We start from the raw sequence: 20,770 nt of genomic DNA on the forward strand, positions 1-20,770 counted from the left end.
AGAGTAAGTGATTACAATTCAGAAGAAGAGGTTCAGTTATCCTACTGAGACCAATAATATTCTAGTGGCTACTGCTGGTAGGGGAGAAGCTGTCTGAATAGGAGCATAAGCTGCAGCCTACACAACAGTGAACCAATGGGATGGGGTTTTGCCAAGAGATCCTCCTATTGGGAGATGTGGGGGAGATTGGTGGGCAGGCTCATGCTGAGACTCAGCTGCCTTTAAATATGACTGAGGCTCACCCCTCTTATCACTTCTCCAGTAGCAGTGACTATGAAAACATCTTTCTGGTAGTTATTAACCTACTCTGTCTGTTAATAGCTATGGCTGATGAAGAGATTGCTGCTCTAGTTGTGGACAATGGCTCTGGTATGTGCAAAGCTGGGTTTGCTGGGGATGATGCCCCCCGTGCTGTGTTCCCCTCCATTGTGGGGTGCCCTAGGCACCAGGGTGTGATGATAGGGATGGGCCAGAAGGATAGCTATGTTGGGGATGAAGCCCAAAGTAAGCGGGGCATCCTGACACTGAAATACCCTATTGAACATGGCATTGTTACTAACTGGGATGACATGGAGAAGATTTGGCACCACACCTTCTACAATGAGCTGCGGGTGGCCCCTGAGGAACACCCAGTATTGCTTAGTGAGGCTCCCCTCAATCCTAAGGCTAACAGGGAGAAGATGACTCAGATCATGTTTGAGACCTTTAACACACCAGCTATGTATGTGGCTATCCAGGCTGTGCTATCCCTCTATGCCTCTGGCCGCACCACAGGTATTGTGATGGACTCTGGTGATGGGGTTACCCACACAGTCCCTATCTATGAGGGCTATGCCCTGCCCCATGCTATTCTCCGGCTGGACCTGGCCGACCGGGATCTAACGGACTATCTCATGAAGATCCTGACTGAGAGAGGCTATAGCTTCACCACCACGGCTGAGAGGGAGATTGTGCATGACGTCAAAGAGAAGCTGTGCTACGTTGCCTTGGATTTTGAGCAGGAAATGGCCATATTGGCCTCCTCCTCCTCACTAGAGAAGAACTACGAACTACCTGATGGGCAGGTAATCACCCTGGGCAATGAGAGGTTCCGCTGCCCTGAGGCCCTTTTCCAGCCAGTCTTCCTGGGCATGGAATCCTGCGGCATCCACGAGACCAACTTCAACTCTATCATGAAATGTGATGTGGACATCCGCAAGGACCTGTATGCTAATACGGTGCTGTCCGGGGGCAGCACCATGTACCCAGGCATTGCTGACCGGATGCAGAAAGAGATTGCTTCCCTGGCACCAAGTACCATGAAAATCAAAATCATTGCCCCTCCTGAGCATAAATACTCCGTCTGGATTGGTGGCTCCATCCTGGCCTCTCTCTCCACTTTCCAACAAATGTGGATAAGCAAACTGGAGTATGATGAGTCTGGGCCATCCATTGTTCATCGCAAATGTTTCTAAAGTGACTTCCCAGCACACAACTGCAAGAGAAATGTATCACCATATCAAGCTAATTAATTCTCCTCTTTAAGGGCTCTCCTCTTAGAAGACCTAGTATCCAGTACTACAAACTCATTTCCTTTACTTCTTTATCAAAGAAAACAGTTTAATTGTTTGTTTGATATTTTTAGAGCAGTGACTAACTCTGATAGGAAAAAGTTATATCTGGTAGAGCTCTTTTGTGATGCTTGAGTGAATTATACTATCATCTTTGGAGAACTTTGAACTGCACTCATGGATCAAAGCTAATATGTAAGGGTTAGAATAACTGAATTCAATGCTAAATAGTCTTCTACAGAGGTTATCAGCCTTTAATCAAGCACTTGTTTGGGTCCCAGAACATCTGGGTTTTATAGATAGATGCCTAAGTGCCAAGATAATGGGTTAATGTTGCATATTTGGAGCTGCTAAACATAGGTTTGCTTTTTTTTTATACTTCAGAACACTGATCTTATCTCTGACAACTAGAACAAACCACTTCCCTATCTACTGTAGCAAAAATGTCTAATTCCTAAACACCATTATCCAAAAAAATTGTAAACTGATTCTCAAATGTGCATAATAAAAAGGTTAATGGTGGTCAAGAATACTTCTTCCAGAGTGGAAAGACTAGCACTTTCTTACAAGACACAAGCAGCTATATAATGGAAGGACTTTTCAATCTTTGAGTGGAGTTTTGCAAGTCCTTCTGTAAAGAAAATGCAGCTGGGCTCTATTAAATCACTAACTATCATATAATACCCACTTACTGAATTAAAGTATAGTTCTAAGCTTTTAAAGATCAGAGCTTGAAATGGCTCTTGATACATTTTAAAGGACAGCAGACAGTTGTAAGGGTTTGACCTATTTGAGAATACGCAGAATCCTGGAACAGATATTTCCATTCCTTTATTGCTAGAATGGTGGGTAGCATCTCTAGCATGCTGCTCTTCTTTAGGAAACACAAGAATGTATCCTAACTCTTACACTGTAGGGGAAAAAACTTTAATTGATACCCATTCATTTCTGAATTTCTTCCAAATATTAAATATCAGATCCATAAACTTGCCACTTCATACAATAGTTAAAACAATCTATACTTTTTTGTAGGTACAGATCCTTCAGCCCAGCTGACTCTTGGCGAGTCATAGTGAACATCTCCTCTTTGCTATCAAACTGAACAGTCACTAGCGCTTCAAAGAAAGACATGGCAATGGGGTGCTGGTAGGTGAGAAGGGAAGGCTTCTGCTATGACTTTTTAAATTAAAAAAAAAAGCTGCTTGCATAACTCCCCCCTGCTCAGAAGAACTCATTTAGGCAAGAGATAGCTTATTACCTGTGTAACTTGAAAAAGTCCCCCTGCTGAGCTGCTCTACCGCAAAACAAATGAAGCGGTATTGAAAGAAAACCAAGCAGGTAGCTCATGTTCAAGCTCTTCCTTTCTCCCCTCCCCCTACCCTTTAATATTGCTCATATGGTTAAAAGAAGTGTTCATTTAGTCCCCATCACGCAACTATTTCTACAAAATGGACACCTGTGCCATGGAGCTCTGGTGACTTCTATATGGGTGCCAGGGGTCTTCCCCCTATGGATTCAGTTGTAGTATTGCAACATTAATAACAAACCCATGCATATATTTCTTATGTATTTTACACTACCTGTCCTGGTCCCATTAGTTTAAAAAGCTTATTTCAGCTCTCCAACCTGTGGGTTATTGATAACTGCTAAGGAGAGTCACTTAAAAAATTGACCAAAAAAAGGCATCTTTTCAAAACAGACTTCTTGTGGGTTTGGGTTTTTTTTTGTTTTGTTTTTTTAATTCTGGTGAAACCAAAAATTGAATCTGCCTTTCTCTTCTTTTCTTTCTGCAATAGAACTGTTGAGTTGATTGGTTGTGGTTTTATTCCCCCAACTTTGCCTCTGTGTAACTCTTCAAAATTTCCTTGCTTTGGGCAAGGCAAAATAGAAATCCGCCCCTCTTTAAAAGTTGGAGGGCTTGAGAAAATTTTGAGTAGCAACAAGTAGAGCCACTAGTCACTTTTGGTGCAGTGGGTTGCAAATGTGAGAAAATTGGAAGCCACAAATTCAAAACATTGGTGGGGAGGAGAGGGAGTACGGTCTCGAATGATATTCTTATAGATAAACTAGGAAAGTACAATTTAGATGGGGCTACTATAAGGTGGGTGCATAACTGGCTGGATAACCGTACTCAGAGAGTAGTTATTAATGGCTCCCAATCCTGCTGGAAAGGTATAACAAGTGGGGTTCCGCAGGGGTCTGTTTTGCGACCAGCTTTGCTCAATATCTTCATCAACGATTTAGATGTTGGCATAGAAAGTACACTTATTAAGTTTGCGGATGATACCAAACTGGGAGGGATTGCAACTGCTTTGGAGGACAGGGTCAAAATTCAAAATGATCTGAACAAATTGGAGAAATGGTCTGAGGTAAACAGGAGGAAGTTCAATAAAGATAAATGCAAAGTGCTCCACTTAGGAAGGAACAATCAGTTTCACACACACAGAATGGGAAGAGACTGTCTAGGAAGGAGTATGGCAGAAAGAGATCGAGGGGTCATAGTAGACCACAAGCTTAATATGAGTCAACAGTGTGATACTGTTGCAAAAAAAGCAAACGTGATTCTGGGATGCATTAACAGGTGTCTTGTAAACAAGACACGAGAAGTCATTCTTCCACTTTACTCTGTGCTGGTTAGGCCTCAACTGGAGTAGTGTGTCCAGTTCTGGGCACCGCATTTCAAGAAAGATGTGGAGAAATTGGAGAGGGTCCAGAGAAGAGCAACAAGAATGATTAAAGGTCTTGAGAACATGACCTATGAAGGAAGGCTGAAGGAATTGGGTTTGTTTAGTTTGGAAAAGAGAAGACTGAGAGGGGACATGATAGCAGTTTTCAGCTATCTAAAAGGGTGTCATCAGGAGGAGGGAGAAAACTTGTTCACCTTAGTCTCCAATGATAGAACAAGAAGCAATGGGCTTAAACTGCAGCAAAGGTTGGACATTAGGAAAAAGTTCCTAACTGTCAGGGTAGTTAAACACTGGAATAAATTGCCTAGGGAAGTTGTGGAATCTCCATCTCTGGAGATATTTAAGAGTAGGTTAGATAAATGTCTATTAAGGATGGTCTAGACAGTATTTGGTCCTGCCATGAGGGCAAGGGACTGGACTCGATGACCTCTCGAGGTCCCTTCCAGTCCTAGAGTCTGAGTCTATGAGTAGCTCAACTTCAAGAAAACAAAGGGGTTCCATTTCAAATCTGCTAGCATTAAAATATTCTGGGGCTTAAGCTTTTTGTGAAACAGTCTTTTGCTTTTGAGTGGCTTTAGTAACAATGTCCCTTGCCTTAACATCCAACCCTCGTCCCAGTACTGCAGATACCTATTCCCACCAAGAGTAGAGGATATAAACACAGAAGGTTTTAAAATCTCAGTAGAAGCAATATTCTGGAATATTTGCTTGATGTGAAAACTTTCCCATTATTAAACACAGCCCTAGGCTTGCTCTCTGATCGAGGCTGCTTCACCATGGCTAAACACTACGTGCTATCTCACTTCAATACAGCTGGCTAGAACACTTTAAAAAAATTAAAATCTTCATTGAAAAAAGGGCTGCTTTTTTAATTAAAAAAAATAAAAACCTTAACTTTTCAAGAATTCTCAGGGTTCTTTTTAACTTCCTTTTGTCCCCTTTCTGTCAGTGTTTCTTCCTCCTCCCTCTCTCTCAAAAAATTGGCGGGGGGGGGGGCGGTTGGGGCTAGAATGGAAGAGGGAAGGAACTGTGTTTAAATTGATCTTTCAAATTTTACAAAAAATACTAATCTTTTCTCTGAAAGTTGCAGAGTAAAAATGACTCCCTTTTTTCCACAGGTTTCACTTTTTTTTTTTTTTTTTTTTTTTGAGCAGGCCTACTCTACACACTTCTTATACCAATTTAATTTTTTGGTGAGGGGATGTCATTTCCACCTCCCCCCACCACCACCAAAATAGCTAAAGCAGAAAAACTCCCCTGCCTTGAGTAGATGTAGTTATATTAGTATAACTCATACATGTGCCTTATAGTAGTATAGCTTATTCCTCTTCCTTTATAGTAGATTATACCAGTATAGGGCACCTTTACATCAATACAATGCATCCCCACAAGTAGGGGGAGAGGGGCTGAATTGCTGTAACTATAGCAGCATAGTTAAAGCAATAACATTTTTGTGTGCAGATAAGCTCCTAGTCTTGCTTAATATCCTCAAAGTTCCAAGGAAAATGTGATTCTCATGCTTGGAAACAAATATTTGGCTGACAAATTATTTTTGTGTATATATTTCCAATGTTGAGTTCAAAAAAGCACTTTCCCCCCCTCTAAAATGATAATGCCTACTTCACAAGAATGTGAGTATTTATGACTGAGAAACCCCCGAAGACTGCCTGGATCTCCTCTGATGAGAGGTTCTGTATGAGCTGCAGTTCTATCACCTTGTGGGATTTTATGGAAATCCACCACAAGCTAAGTGGTATGAGTGTTTAGGTGGGACACCTCTAAGGAATATCCAGATGTTGCAGGAAGAAATAGGAATGGTGATTCAGCACTGAAGCTACCTTCCCCTCTTCTGCTGGTGGTGCCATCTTACAGAGCAGGTATAAAACAGAGGACCTGCTTGCCTGTGGCCAATAAATAAACCATGGCACTTTTTGGTAAGACTAACTCTGCCATCCTGAAAAAATGTAAACTGGATTACTGCTTCCCTAAAATTTTTCCCATATTTTTGACTGCATACATTATTTGTATTTGCTTTCCAGGATTTATGTACCTCAACTGAGTCCCCAGAGATGTGCACATGTTTAAAAACTGGCTCATGAAGTATGTATCAAATAACAAAAATTGCATATTTTGATGCAGAGTCCAGAAACCAGTCATTTTTGTATTGCTGCATCTATGATGGTGTCGGTCTGTGTTTTGTACAAAACTAATTAATCCTCTTGTTAATCACAGATGCCGATAAGCCAGGCCACTTTGTTCTGATGCAATACATCAATCTGCCATGAGGTGCTACTTCCATTTCTGCAGCTGGAATACTAAAGAGGGAATAGAGGGAGTTATGCATTTCTTGTGGTTTCACTACTTCAGATACCTCACACTGCTTTATCTCAAGCTTTGTCTGCTCCTGGTATGCTGGCATTTTGTACCCACAGGAAACAGGAAATCTACAAGAATTTTTTCTAGATTATTTTAAAAACATGGAGAACACACTTCTCATTCTTTAATGTGATCTTAAACAAGCAAGTTGGCACCAAGCTGTCTTCTAAGGTATATGAAAACCTTGCTGGCCCTCTTTAATCTGACCATCTGTTACCAGCCGAGTGCAAAGTTGCCCTACTTCAGTAGTTCTCAAACCGTGGCTTAGGACCCCAAAGTGGATCGCAACCCCATTTTAATGGGGTTGTTGAGGCTGGCTTAGACTTTCTGGGGCTCCGGGCTGATGCCCAAGCCCCACTGCCCAGGCCAAAGCTCACTGCCTGGGGCTGAAGCCCTTGGGTTCAGGCTTCGGCCCACCTCTTGGGGGTCATGTAGTAATTTTTGTTGTTAGAAGGGGGTGGTGGTGCACTGACATTTGAGAACACCTGCCCTAGTTAGTAGCTTTGCTGGGCATATAACAGTAGTACAATATGCTGCCAGGCACAGGATATGGGGTCTAGTCTTAAGCCCTTTGAGTAGTGGTAAGGATTAGATCTTCTAGTGCTTTCAAGTCAAGATTTCTATCTAGTTCTCCTGAGATAAAGAGGATCAATCAAATGAGAGCCTTTGCTGAAAGTGCAGAAGAGAGAAGATGCCAGAGCATGGAAACACCCTAACTGCAATAAAATCTGTAAATGTATCTATAATAGGTTAAATTAAGCAAATTCTTCCATCCAGTGAAGTGTCCATGTTAGTGTGATTATTAGTTGAATTCCTGAGTCTTTACACACAAAACTGATGTTAGAAGTGGCAAGACTCAGGGTATGGCTACATTTGGAATTTCAGTATAGTCAGAGCGGCAGCGCTGGGAGAGAGCTCTCCCAGTGCTGCATGTAAACCACATCCCTTACGGGTGTAGCGTGCAGTGCTGGGAGCCGCGCTCCCAGCGCTGCTGCCCTGATTACACTGACACTTTACAGCGCTGTATCTTGCAGTGCTCAGGGGGGTGTTTTTTCACACCCCAGTTGCAGGGCTGTAAAGTGTGAGTGTAGCCAAGCCCTCAGTATTAAAAAGGGTTGTTTCCTGTGCTTGTAAAGGAATGCAAATGAAATTAATAATCTGAATATCCTCCCCAAGTGAAAGTCTAATGGTCATATAACATCATCTTTGTGTGAAGGAGGATGCGACTGCTTTGAATCTTTCTTCAATATGCAAAAAAAATCCACATCAGAGCAGTCATTCTGGGGGTTCATGATTACATCCAGACAATCACTGATTAGGCTGTGAACTTTGCAGTCTATGTAATGACTGGCCTTTTGGTCATCCCCGGAGATTGAAACTAGAACCTCTAAGGCTAAAATCATAGGCCTCTGCATCTTGAACTGAAGGTAGAAGCTGTAGCAAATTCAGTTCATGTCTGGGTCAGACACAGATGTATAAAACACTCACTGAAGAGTGATTACATATGCCTGTTGGCAACAGTGCTAAAACTCTCTCATCGGAATCCAAAACCTGACAATTTCCCTGCAACTCAGCCCAAGTTCACGAAGGTTGTACTTAGAGTTCATTTTGATTGAAGAAGCTTACAATCATTTGTCTTCATCTGAGATCCACCTTGTGTACACTAATGCTAAATAACTGGGATTGTAAACTACTTAGCAAATCTTGTGTGACTTTCTGTCAAGATTAAGATAACATGAGCCTGAATTCTAGAATAACCCTGAATCTTTTAGACCCACAAGCTCCATGGATGGATTTATGATTTCAGGTTGAATCCATGCAAGAATCAGCAGCTTTGAGGAGTTTGGTTGGTCTTGAAAATCAAAGCAAAATGCACAGGTTTACTAACGCGCTTGTGAACTGAAACTGCTAAATCATCTCAAATTTTCATCTTGCAGGACACGCTGCAGACCTTTCTTTAGGTGCTCTAACTAGCCAAGCTGAGTGAGTGTTAGTGGCAGCAAAATTTTACAGAAGATCAGTTCTCCCTATGAAATACATTTAATTAAATAAAAGTAGAAGCTACAGTTATGAATGAAAGACAAAGAGCACAGCTCAGGGTTGCTTTTACCACACAAAATATGTTACCTCTAATGATAGGAAGGGCAAGATTTAGTCAGGGAGGAAGGTTTCAGAGTGGTAGCCATGTTAGTCTGTATCAGAAAAAACAAGGATACCATCAGATTAGGCCTGAATAAAGACTGAGAGTGGTTGGGTCATTACAAAACCTAAACTTAATTTCCCCAATACAAATTTATCCCTATTGTTACTCAAACCTTCTTGTCAACTGTCTGTAATGGGCCACTCTCTTACCATTTCAAAAGAGATTTTTCCTCCTTTGGTATCCTGATGTTAAATTGATTTAATCTCATTAGACTGACCTAACACTTGGTAAAGCAACCCCCATCCTTTCATGTATTTATACCTGCTCCTGTATTTTTTACTTCATGCATCTGATGAAGTGAGTTCTAGCCCATGAAATCTTATGCCCAAATAAATTTGTTAGTCTCTACGGTGCCACAAGGACTCCTCATTATTTTTTTCCTGGGAGGAAGAAAAGTCTAGGCATTAGGTTGCTAGCTTAGGACTTGGGCAACAGCTTCAATTCACTGATCTGCTGTAGACTTCCTGTGTGATTGTGGGGGAGTCCTTTAGTTTCTCAGACTCATAGACTCTAGGACTGGAAGGGACCTTGAGAGGTCATCGAGGCAGTCCCCTGCCCTCATGGCAGGACCAAATACTGTCTAGACCATCCCTAATAGACATTTATCTAACCTTCTCTTAAATATCTCCAGAGATGGAGATTCCACAACTTCCCTAGGCAATTTATTCCAGTGTTTAACTACCCTGACAGTTAGGAACTTTTTCCTAATGTCCAACCTAAATCTCCTTTGCTGCAGTTTAAGCCCATTGCTTCTTGTTCTATCATTGGAGACTAAGGTGAACAAGTTTTCTCCCTCCTCCTGATGACACCCTTTTAGATACCTGAAAACTGCTATCATGTCCCCTCTCAGTCTTCTCTTTTCCAAACTAAACAAACCCAATTCCTTCAGCCTTCCTTCATAGGTCATGTTCTCAAGACCTTTAATCATTCTTGTTGTCTTCTCTGGACCCTCTCCAATTTCTCCACATCTTTCTTGAAATGCGGTGCCCAGAACTGGACACACTACTCCAGTTGAGGCCTAACCAGCACAGAGTAAAGTGGAAGAATGACTTCTCGTGTCTTGTTTACAAGACACCTGTTAATGCATCCCAGAATCACGTTTGCTTTTTTTGCAACAGTATCACACTGTTGACTCATATTAAGCTTGTGGTCTACTATGACCCCTAGATCTCTTTCTGCCATACTCCTTCCTAGACAGTCTCTTCCCATTCTGTATGTGTGAAACTGATTGTTCCTTCCTAAGTGGAAAATTTATCTTTATTGAACTTCATCCTGTTTACCTCAGACCATTTCTCCAATTTGTCCAGATCATTTTGAATTTTGACCCTGTCCTCCAAAGCAGTTGCAATCCCTCCCAGTTTGGTATCGTCCGTAAACTTAATAAGCGTACTTTCTATGCCAACATCTAAATCGTTGATGAAGATATTGAACAAAGCCGGTCCCAAAACAGACCCCTGCAGAACCCCACATGTTATACCTTTCCAGTAGGATTGGGAACCATTAATAACTACTCTCTGAGTACGGTTATCCAGCCAGTTATGCACCCACCTTATAGTAGCCCCATCTAAATTGTACTTTCCTAGTTTATCTATAAGAATATCATGCGAGACCGTATCAAATGCCTTACTAAAGTCTAGGTATATCACATCCACCGCTTCTCCCTTATCCACAAGGCTCGTTATCCTATCAAAGAATGCTATCAGATTGTTTGACATGATTTGTTCTTTACAAATCCATGCTGGCTGTTCCCTATCACCTTACCACCTTCCAAGTGTTTGCAGATGATTTCTTTAATTACTTGCTCCATTATCTTCCCTGGCACAGAAGTTAAACTAAGTGGTCTGTAGTTTCCTGGATTGTTTTTATTTCCCTTTTTATAGATGGGCAATATATTTGCCCTTTTCCAGTCTTCTGGAATCTCCCCCGTGTCCCATGATTTCCCAAAGATAATAGCTAGAGGCTCAGATACCTCCTCTATTAACTCCTTGAGTATTCTCCTTGAGTATTGAGTCGCAGATCACTGGAGGTATTTAGGTGCCTAACTCACACTGATTTCAATGGGAGTTGGGTGCCTAAATACCTTTGTGGTTCTAGGCTTCAGTTCCCCATCTGTAAAATGGGATAACAGCACTTCCCCCTCTCACAGGGATGTTGTCAGGATAAATACATTAAAGATTGTAAAGTGCTTAGATATTATGCTATTTGGGCTACTTTACTTCTTTAGATTCTGGCTGGGTAGGGAATCCTTGAACCTGCCACACAGCAGCCTGGCACAATTCCAGTTACTGCAGGCTCTTAGATTGTACTGGAAAAGGGATCACTACTTTGCTTTTTTAAATTTATTGTCTACATTCTTTCATACACAAGATGGACTTGTTGGTGACTAGTTTATTATTTATTCGTACTCAGGGCACAGCTAGAGGCTACCACTCACGGATCAGGACCCCATTGTGCTAGCCAGCATACAGACATGTAATGGAGAGAGAGTCCTCTCCCCAGGGAGCTTGCACTCCAAGTATGAGAGAGAGAACTAGTGCATACAACTGTTTATGTGGAGGGGTGTTCTCATCTTAAGTTAAAACCAATAAGAATTTACCAAAATAAACATCTGTTGCAGATGAAGTTGGTGGCCTATGAGGTCTCCAGACTTTCTGTGGCGCTTATCCTGCAGACAGCATCCCAGAGAAGAAGGGGGGAGGAGGGTTATATAATTGAAGGAAATCTGGTTCTTGAAACAGCCCCAAACAAATTTTATTTCAAAAACAGATCCAGAATTTGTCAAAAGCCAAACACCATAAACTGGAAACTCTGGGCCATGTTCTCTACTGCAGCTGATGAGAACCGAGCATAGCCAAGAGGCAAGGGTGCAAAGTTGCTATGGGTAGTTCCCTGATCCTGTGGCCAATTCTGTGTGGAACTGGTCCTTGGGATAGTTTAATGCAGCCTCAGGGCTGTTCTCAACTACACCAGCAGCCAGAGGGGCTTCCAGCAGCTGGTGATGATTGAACTGCAGAGGCTCTGCAGCCATGTATCGTTCCTCCTGACCACATTCCCTACAATTGGAGCTGGAAAGAGGTCCTGTAGATCCAGCTACAGCAGTTCTATGCCACCCACGTATTTCTCCATGTTAAGAGATTCCTCAGCTGGCCAGAGCAGGCTTAAATCAGGCAACTTTACACTACAGGCCATAGCAAAGCAGACAATGGAACTGATGATTTGGCCCTCTAGTAAAATAAATACTCTCTTCTCTCCCCCCTCCCCACCCCAACTCCTTTTTTCCCCATGACTTTCATATATGGTCATGTCCAGTGTGGAAAATGGAGTAAGTATATAGAGGAAATCTACAATGCTGCCAGAAAATTTCAGCTTGTCCTACCCTTCTCCCAGCAAGACAGGACGGAGACTTTTTGTTCTAGTGAGAAACAGAATGTGTGGCAGCTTTCTTCTCTTCTCCATAATTGACTTAAAGATTTAAGGTAGAGAAAAAAAAATGCTACAGCCTGCTGAAATGAACAAAGGAAATAAAAATAACAATGAGAACAGCAGGGGAACATTTCAGCTATACTAATTTGAGCAGACAAGGCAGGAGTTGGGGAGGTTAAAACAAAATAATGGAATATCACAAGGCAAAGTCACATCAGAATTTTGAAGCTGCTTGCAGAAGAAGAAAGGACAACTTGTGCTGTTAACTTCATTTTGAAAGATACCACATTGTAACATCACCTCTTTTTCACTCCTAAAATCAGACATACACAATTTCTTCAGTCCTGCAGCCATCGTGTCACTGACACAGATTCCATGATTAGTGGGAGAAGATAGAATGTGGGAAATGGGTACAGTAAAGGGCAGGCAAAAAGTAATTTTTTTATTATTATTTTTACACAAATTTTACAACAGTTAGTGAATCACTTTTAGTGTCACCTCATCCTAACCAATTGTTCTTGCATTGATCCCTGGGAATTAATTATACACATCTCTTAATTTGAAGATCTATCAAAGCATTTAAAATTATGTTATTTTACAAATTGCACACAGATTGAGTCTTTCAAACCCCCTTCCCGCTCCTCCTCCCACACAGCCAGGAAAGTTCAATAAAGGCACTTGACTTTTTCAGTTCAGTCTTTCATAATGGAGGGAGTGGTGGTGGCTCTAGGGAAAAAAAAAGGCTATTAGGTAATTAATCGCATTGTTAATATTCTTTATTTGTGTTTTCAGTAGTGCTTAGGACCCCCTGTCATAGACTAGGACCCCATTGTGGTAGGTGCAAAACAAAATAATGGTCCTTGCTCCCAAAGATCTTAGAATCTAAGCAAGACATTTATTATTGATTATCCTAATAATTTAAGCAAGACATTTGTCAACATTCTCCTCTTTACACATTAAAAGTCAGGGAAGGGAATGGCTGGTCTGTGACTCCTGAGGCACTGCCACTTTTCACATCATTCCCCTGGCAGACCAGATTGTCAAGAGAGTCTCGTCTTTGCCTCATGGCCACATTGTGATGCTATTTCTGAGCCTGCCCATCCCCCTCCCTGGAGTAGAAAAGCTGTAGGGAGGGTTCCAGCTGTTCAGAAAAGCAGCAACTTAGACTGATTTAGGAGAGTGCACAGAGTAGCAATTTCCCAGTTCTTCCAGCCTGGCCTTGGGGACACACCCACCCAGCCATGTGGCATTCATCAGAGGTAAGAAAGGCAGTAATGCTGGAGTGGTAAGTCAGCATCTTTCATTGAGAATAGCCTTCCCACCTTCATTTGATCACAGTGGCTCTTCTCCACCCCATTGTGCCTTCTCTTTCTGAGAAGCCGCTATTTAACAATACCTTTTCTATATGCACTTGAATTCACTCATGCTCACTGTGCATTTGCACTCTGAGTTTTCATGCCACTGTGCTCTTGTCTTGGCCAGGGCTGGTTGTAGAAAGACCAAAATAAGAAAAGCTATTTGTGCTGCATTCCAAACATTGCTAACAGCTAGAAGTACCAAAAAGCTTGCAAGAAAGCCTGTTCTCATGTGATAGCCATCCCAGAGTCTAGACCTAGGATACTTGGGCAAGTATTGGATACATTTGTGAATGTTTATCTGAACAAACCTCTTGAGGTTCTTTCTCCATCAATCAGGATATGGGGCCTAATTCACCAGTGTCCCATGTGGTGCCTAATCATTTACTACACTCACTTGTGCAAAATGAGTACAAAGGAAGGGTGTAAATCCAAATCAGAATGACGGGGTCATACACTGGCTTTGCAGTGGTGTCCATAACTGTAGAGCCATGGAAAAACCAGATGCATGACAGTCAGCCCATTGCTAGCATTTCTTAGGTCTTTGTGCTGCGTTCAGTTCTGAAAGCGGGAACGGAATACAAAAACTGGACACACTCAGCACTGCAAAAGGAAGCTATGGAAAGAGGCACTGGGAGTCAGGAGTCGTGGATTATTTTCCCAACTCTGCTACTGATTTATTGACACACCTTGGAAACAGCATTTAACTGTAAAAATGTGGGCTAGGAAATACCCATCTTTGTAAAGGTGAATGAAAGGTGCTATCAAAGTGTAAAGCGTTACTGGTGTTTGTCCTGTAGCCCCATTGCTATGAGCTCTGGACATTCCCATTAATGGAAGCCTTTCAATAACTGCACATTTCAGTTTATTAGAGCCCTCTGCTCTCATTATACTGCCTAAACTGAAGTGTGTTGGTTTGGGGCACTTTAGTGAAAGGTCTGGAGCGTCTTATTAGGCTGAAATTAGATGTTTCAAGTCCCTACAAATGCCAGTATTTTAACATTTGGCAATGTCTTCAAGTCATAAACTGGGCAAATGGGGAAGATGAAGGAGTTTCCTAGCCACAAAAATGAGCAAGCAGTGACTTTAATCTACTCTAAAGTCAGAAATAGTTCATGTATTATAAGAAAAGCCACTTTGAGCAAATAAATCATTATTTAGTTTCCTTGAATGTAAAATTATCAGCATGACTCAATAATAGTGTGGTTGTGGCACAAAAACCAGGATATTGTCTAATTTTAAAGGTTTTCTGTGACTAAGTTCATTAGATGCCAAAGTCTTTGAGCTGCTCTCAGCTTCCATGAGCTGAGGGTAACAAAGCCCAGCAGACCTGGGTGGGCATGTGTGAATGCAGGGATTGTTAGACGAACAGCATGCTCTTCCAGACATCACGGGAACTCCACCATACGTGCTGTGCAACAACCAGGGTCCATGAGAGAGTAGGTATGGCAGTGGGAGACAGCAGGAATGGAGGCAGGGGTTAGAGCAGCTCTGCATGGCCCTTCCCTTCCACTAAATCCACAGGCCAACCCACTGCAAGTTTAGCACTATTTAGTTCTTAGTTGTGCCTACACAATGCCAGGCACTTTTGAAACATAAAGGGACTGTCTTTTATTATTATGTTTGTATAACACCAAACATATCAGGGGCCCCCGTCTCCCCAAAAATGCAGCACTAACATGTCATTTGCTAACCATCACTCTATTCGCTCTGCTTGTGTGTTCTTTCCTTTCCTTCCCACCCCCATCTTGAATCTGTCTCATCTCTAGACCGTAAGCTCTGCAGGGTAGGGATTGTCTATTACTTCAGGTTTGTGCAGTGCCTAGCACAATGGGCCTCCATTTTTAGTTGATCTCTAGGTGCTACCATAATACTACTACCACCACCTCATCTAACATCTTTAATGGTATCTGATTCTTGGAGAGTTTATGTTCTATCACAAAGCTAGTTGAGCTTCTCTTGTTGGACACTTACGCACCTGCTGTGATGGGATCCAAATACTAAATCCCACTTAGCACCCACTTGCTGAGGCTGGGCAGAATTTAGCCAGTGGCCCTAGCTTTGGAACTCTAGGCACACACTCCAGGTGTAGACCTTGTGTCTGACAACCCTCTGGGCTGTGGAGACCCTGTGGAGTCTAATTGCCTAGGCCCTGTTACTAGTGCTACCTCCAAGACTGCCGGCAAGTTCCTCAGAATCCCACCAAAGTGGGATTGCTTTCCAGTTTCTGTCTTCAGTGTTAAGGGGCAGTGAAAGCAGACACAAACTTGACACTGGATTTTAATCAGTTTACTTAGTGCACGTGAGACAGATCCAGACAAAATAAAAATCACCTATATGCATTTCCCTGCCTCAGGTTCCTCCACATTCTAGAGAGTTCTTTAGCCTTTGAAAGAGTTCTGTGAGGTGTCCAGGGTTGTCATCCTCTCTCTGAAGAGAAGCCTTGAGACTTATTGAGCCTTCTCTAGGTCAGCTAGCTTCCTCGGCCCTTGGTTGGGCCCAAAGTTGATCTGGATCCCTGCTACAAAAACCTGTCCATCCCTCTCCTGCTCAAAGCTTCCTGTTCCTGTCTCAGTGGGTTGATCAGATTTGCGTGTTACCCCACCAACATCTAGTTTCTGCATTCTGTTCCTGTGGATTTTCCACTTCTTGTTCCAGCATGTGCAGTTGGACAAACTAGCTTTTCCTAGCTTTAACCAATCCATTGTCTCAAAGATGGTAGTTAAACATTTCAGGTTTAACTACCAATTATTATCTGTTGTCTGGCAGAGATGTTCTCCAGTCATTGTCAGCAAATGGTGGATTTCACATGCAAACAGAGACATTCCACAACAACACTTCCATAACAATGATTTCATAACATCAACCAGAATTCATAAGTTGTACATGCAGACTCCTCAAATCTTATAGACTCATAGGACTGGAAGGGACCTCGAGAGGTCATAGAGTTCAGTCCCCTGCCCTCATGGCAGGACCAAATACTGTCTAGACCATCCCTAATAGACATTTATCTAACCTACTCTTAAATATCTCCAGCGATGGAGATTCCACAACTTCCCTAGGCAATCTATTCCAGTGTTTAACTACCCTGACAGTTAGGAACTTTTTCCTAATGTCCAACCTAAATCTCCCTTGCTGCAGTTTAAGCCCATTGCTTCTTGTTCTATCATTGGAGGCTAAGGTGAACAAGTTTTCTCCCTCCTCCTGCTGACACCCTTTTAGTGATCTTGACACCATCTCAACACTTCCTGGCTTTACTGTCCCAGATCTAGGTCCTTTAATCTTCACATCCTCTCCTGGAGCCCCTGTTCCTCCCCACTCTCCATCTGTTATAATCAACACACACATATTCCCTCCCTCTGTTGGCAGGGAGGGGAGGGAATGACTAACTGGCTGATCCAGTGGAACCTTATGGCGAGGGAGACCAGACAGCAAGTGTGGAAAAATTGGGACAGGGGTGGGGGCTAATAGGAGCCTATATAAGAAAAAGACCCCAAAAATCAGGACTGTTCCTGTAAAATCAGGACATCTGATCATCCTACTTATGGCATAGTGGTGACTTGGAATGGGGCTATTCAGGTTTTCTATTTCTCAACCGGAGTTGCTTGTATTCTGATCTCAGTCATATTTCATTGATTGTCCTGGCTTTGGATGGTTCCTGGTACACCTCGTAGAGTAAAAAGCCTCTCCATTAACTACCACAGACATATCAAGAGCCACCTATATCTTGGAACCGCACAGTCTGTCCTCAGTGTCTTTCATTCTAAATACTGAAAGTGTCATTTTGACTTTAAAAATCCAAAATGGGTAATTGGATTTCTGTGTGCATTCTCTCCTCCTGCACTCCCCCTTACCCAGCTCATCTTCCCCTCAGTTCTTAGATTCAAAATTAGATGGAACAAAAAAAAAAAAATGCCCCAAGACCCTTCTTCCTTCCACTTCAAAACAAAAAAATTTCCTGTTCTTGTATTTTTCAATCCCTTACCACCCCCCGAAAAAGCAAGACACATTCCACTGTTTTGCTGGTTGGGTTTGCTTCCTGTGGAAAGTGTTTTTCCTTTAATATCCTGCTGAATACACAATTGTTAAAATAATTTGTCCAAATTAATCACTGGTGTAACATTGATTTCAGTTGGAGTCACACCAGAAATTAATGTGGGGCTATTAGTTTGCAGAATACCCACTTGAATACCAAGAGTATATTACATAACTGGATGGGGTGTTAATAACTATTCCAGCACCTGGGATGTATTTCACTTGTTGAGGGAGTTCTTTCTTGACTGAAATAAAATTTAATTAAGCCTCTTTCTATAAGAGAAAGCTGTAGGAAACTATTTCACATCCGGTGCTTTGATTTGCTTTACCTGTGAACTGTATTTATAGGCAACTTTAAACTGTGACAGTTCTTATAGAAAAAGACTTCAGTTTCCTCTGTATGAGATGGATAATATGACACCATTGCCAATTCAATACCCAGGAAAAACTGCTTTGCGTCCTGTGTGTATATATGCTAAACTTGAACTCACTTTAAGATTAAAGTATCAAGGAACACAGTAAAGGGTTTAACACATAATTAAGGCCCCATATACACTGTACCAATCTTGACCTGAATTCTGTAGCAAGCTGCCTAGATTCTACAGCTCTCCCGTGCAGCAGATATGAAATTCTGTTGCAACTTCACAGATACAAATATTGGGTTTTACTGAATTAAATATAAAAATATAAGTACAATATTCCTTCCATTATTTCATTTGATATTACATTTAGTTTTAAGATGCCTAAAATGTCACTTTCCATATGCTGCAGGATTTTGTAATGCAAATGCAGGTTTCCCTTGTAGATGCTGTCAGGGGAAAATTGGGGGATTTTGGCAAATGGAACAGGGACATTTTGGGCTTTTGACACCTGGTAGGTGTGGGAGGCAGTTAGGGATCATGAGATAAGTCCTTTAGATGCCAATTTCTACTAAAAAGATCATCAGTTAAACAATCGATTTCCATCTATTTTCTTATTCTTAAATTGTAATTGATCAGGCACCATCTTCATGTTCTGTATATGTACAGCACCCAACATAACAGGGTCCTGGTCCAGAACTAGGGGCACTATGCCAATACAAATAATAATAATTGTCATTAGGTTTCAAAGCCAAAACTCCAATGAGATAAATGAAGCAGATCACACATTCCTTAAAGTTGTTTCAGGCTCTTTGCAAAGTTTTTCTTCACATCCATAAGAGCTAGAAGCCTTAACATACTGGATCACAGTTCTGTGGCAAGGGCTAGATTCTACTACTGCAGAATCATGGGAATTTATGGGGCTTCCTTGCCTACAAGACAACCTTTTTGGGATTCTTTGAAACCTTCCTCCATCTGACTACCTTGAAATATACATCCATCTTTCACACTACGTAGAAAGTAACAGATAAGGCAAATTCAGAAATGCATTGCTACAAAATGGAATATAGTTTTGTGAAACACAAATCCTACTTTTAAAGCAGTTTTGAATATTTCAGAGAATGATGTGTTAATTCCAGACATGTTCTAAATTTATATATAAAGGCCCAGTGGTAAAAATAATCTGATGGCAAGCATCTTGGACAAAATATTGTTTATCTGACAAGCAAGAATAGCTTTTACTATATATAGTTGAAGAATGAGTCTTTAAAAATTGATCTAAGATAGAATAAAAATAAGTTAGGTTGAAATATTTCCAAGAATGATTTGTGCCAACACTGACTTATGAAACATGTGCCCTGGAGTGGAGGGTGATCCTCTATTTTCTAAAGAGGGTCTCAGCGCACAAAAAAAAAAAAAAAAAAAAGCTTCATGATGATGAAGCCAATAAGTAACATTATTAACAAGGCCTCAAATGCATTCCCCATGTTTGTTTCAAAATGGAGATCACCTTTCCATTCTAAATGGCATTATTCTTGCTAGCACTTCATAAGTATATATTGTGACACAGTTCTGTCATGGGTTCTGCATTTCCTGGCAGATTTTTGCTAGCCTCAGAGGCTCACTGTGACCCTCTAGAGGCAAGGGTCACAGCCTACTGAGCCATTTTCATCATAAGCCAACAGAGGTGAGGAGAAGCAATCCTCCCTCACACAGTCTCTGTTGTCTCCCAGTCTCAGTGATTAATCAGGAAGAGGAAGGGGGAACCCAGGCCCACCCTCTACTCCAGGCTCCAGCCCAGGGACCCTAAAATTAGCAGCTACAATAGCTGATTTTTTGGAAATAGGACAGGTACAATTCCCTAGGCCACTTCCCCACAGCAACCCCTACTCAGTATCTCCTTCACTGTTACCTCAGGGCCTCCTTCCTTACACCTGATATGGATTCATGCCACTTCATTCCTCCAACAGGAACATTCCCTCCTATAGCTCCTGACACCCACACCTCACTGACTAACTGGGAGGCTTTTAACTAGTTCCAGCCATCCCTTGATTGGCTTCAGATGTCCCAATCAATCTAGCTATCTCCACTGCCTTCTAGAAGGATCTTAATTGGCCCCAGGTGTCTTGATTAACCTGGAGCAACTGCCATTTGGTTACCATGGTACCAAGGATTTGTTTAGCGTGGAACTAACATACCTGTTCCTCACTACTTTATTGTAGCCATTTGGCCTTGCCCCATCACATAGTGAATGTTAAGTATATCACCAATTGCTAACCAGTCTGTTTTAAAATAAACTGTCTGATCCCTTAATAATCCTAGCAGTTAACTGTTGATGGATTTGGTTAACAGCTAACAGAAAGAGACTCATTGCCTCTGGTCCAGTAATGTTACGTACATTTGATGCTGCAATACACCTGCTTATGCTCCTGACCTACCTCTCTCTGCAGACCCAGCTTATTTATATTATAAAGATGCACATCACTGTTTCATTTTGCTAAAATTATTCCACCACAGATTTATGCTTTAGACAAAGGAGAATTGCAGCATCAAAGTCTTGTGGTGTTGTATTTATGGCCAAGCCCGTTCAAAAAACAACAGTGTTCAAAGACAGAGTGGGTGTAAAATGAAATATTTAGACAGCATCACAGTCTTCACCGAGCCTTTGAAAAGGCCCTTCGTGTCTTCCAGCTTCAGTTTCTACAATTAGAAAAAGGTAGTGCAATTCTCTCTCTGGGCTGGCTTTACATTTGGAAGAAAGAAATGTTGCACATTGAGGACC

The 20,770-nt window shown here is 41.8% G+C and overlaps 1 protein-coding gene across 1 annotated transcript; it reads left to right on the forward strand.

Moving 5' to 3' along the window:
* Positions 1-323: 323 nt before the first annotated feature.
* On the forward strand, positions 324-1,454 carry ACTBL2 (actin beta like 2). Its single transcript, XM_030567211.1, has one exon. It carries the CDS (start codon positions 324-326, stop codon positions 1,452-1,454), a length of 1,131 nt encoding a protein of 376 aa, XP_030423071.1.
* Positions 1,455-20,770: the final 19,316 nt, after the last annotated feature.

This window comes from Gopherus evgoodei, chromosome 6 (genome assembly GCF_007399415.2).
Source record: "Gopherus evgoodei ecotype Sinaloan lineage chromosome 6, rGopEvg1_v1.p, whole genome shotgun sequence".
Taxonomy (NCBI): domain Eukaryota; kingdom Metazoa; phylum Chordata; order Testudines; family Testudinidae; genus Gopherus; species Gopherus evgoodei.

Coding starts and splice junctions, on each gene's coding strand:
- ACTBL2 (XM_030567211.1), top strand. CDS start 324: ATGGCTGATGAAGAGATTGCTGCTCTAGTTGTGGACAATGGCTCTGGT.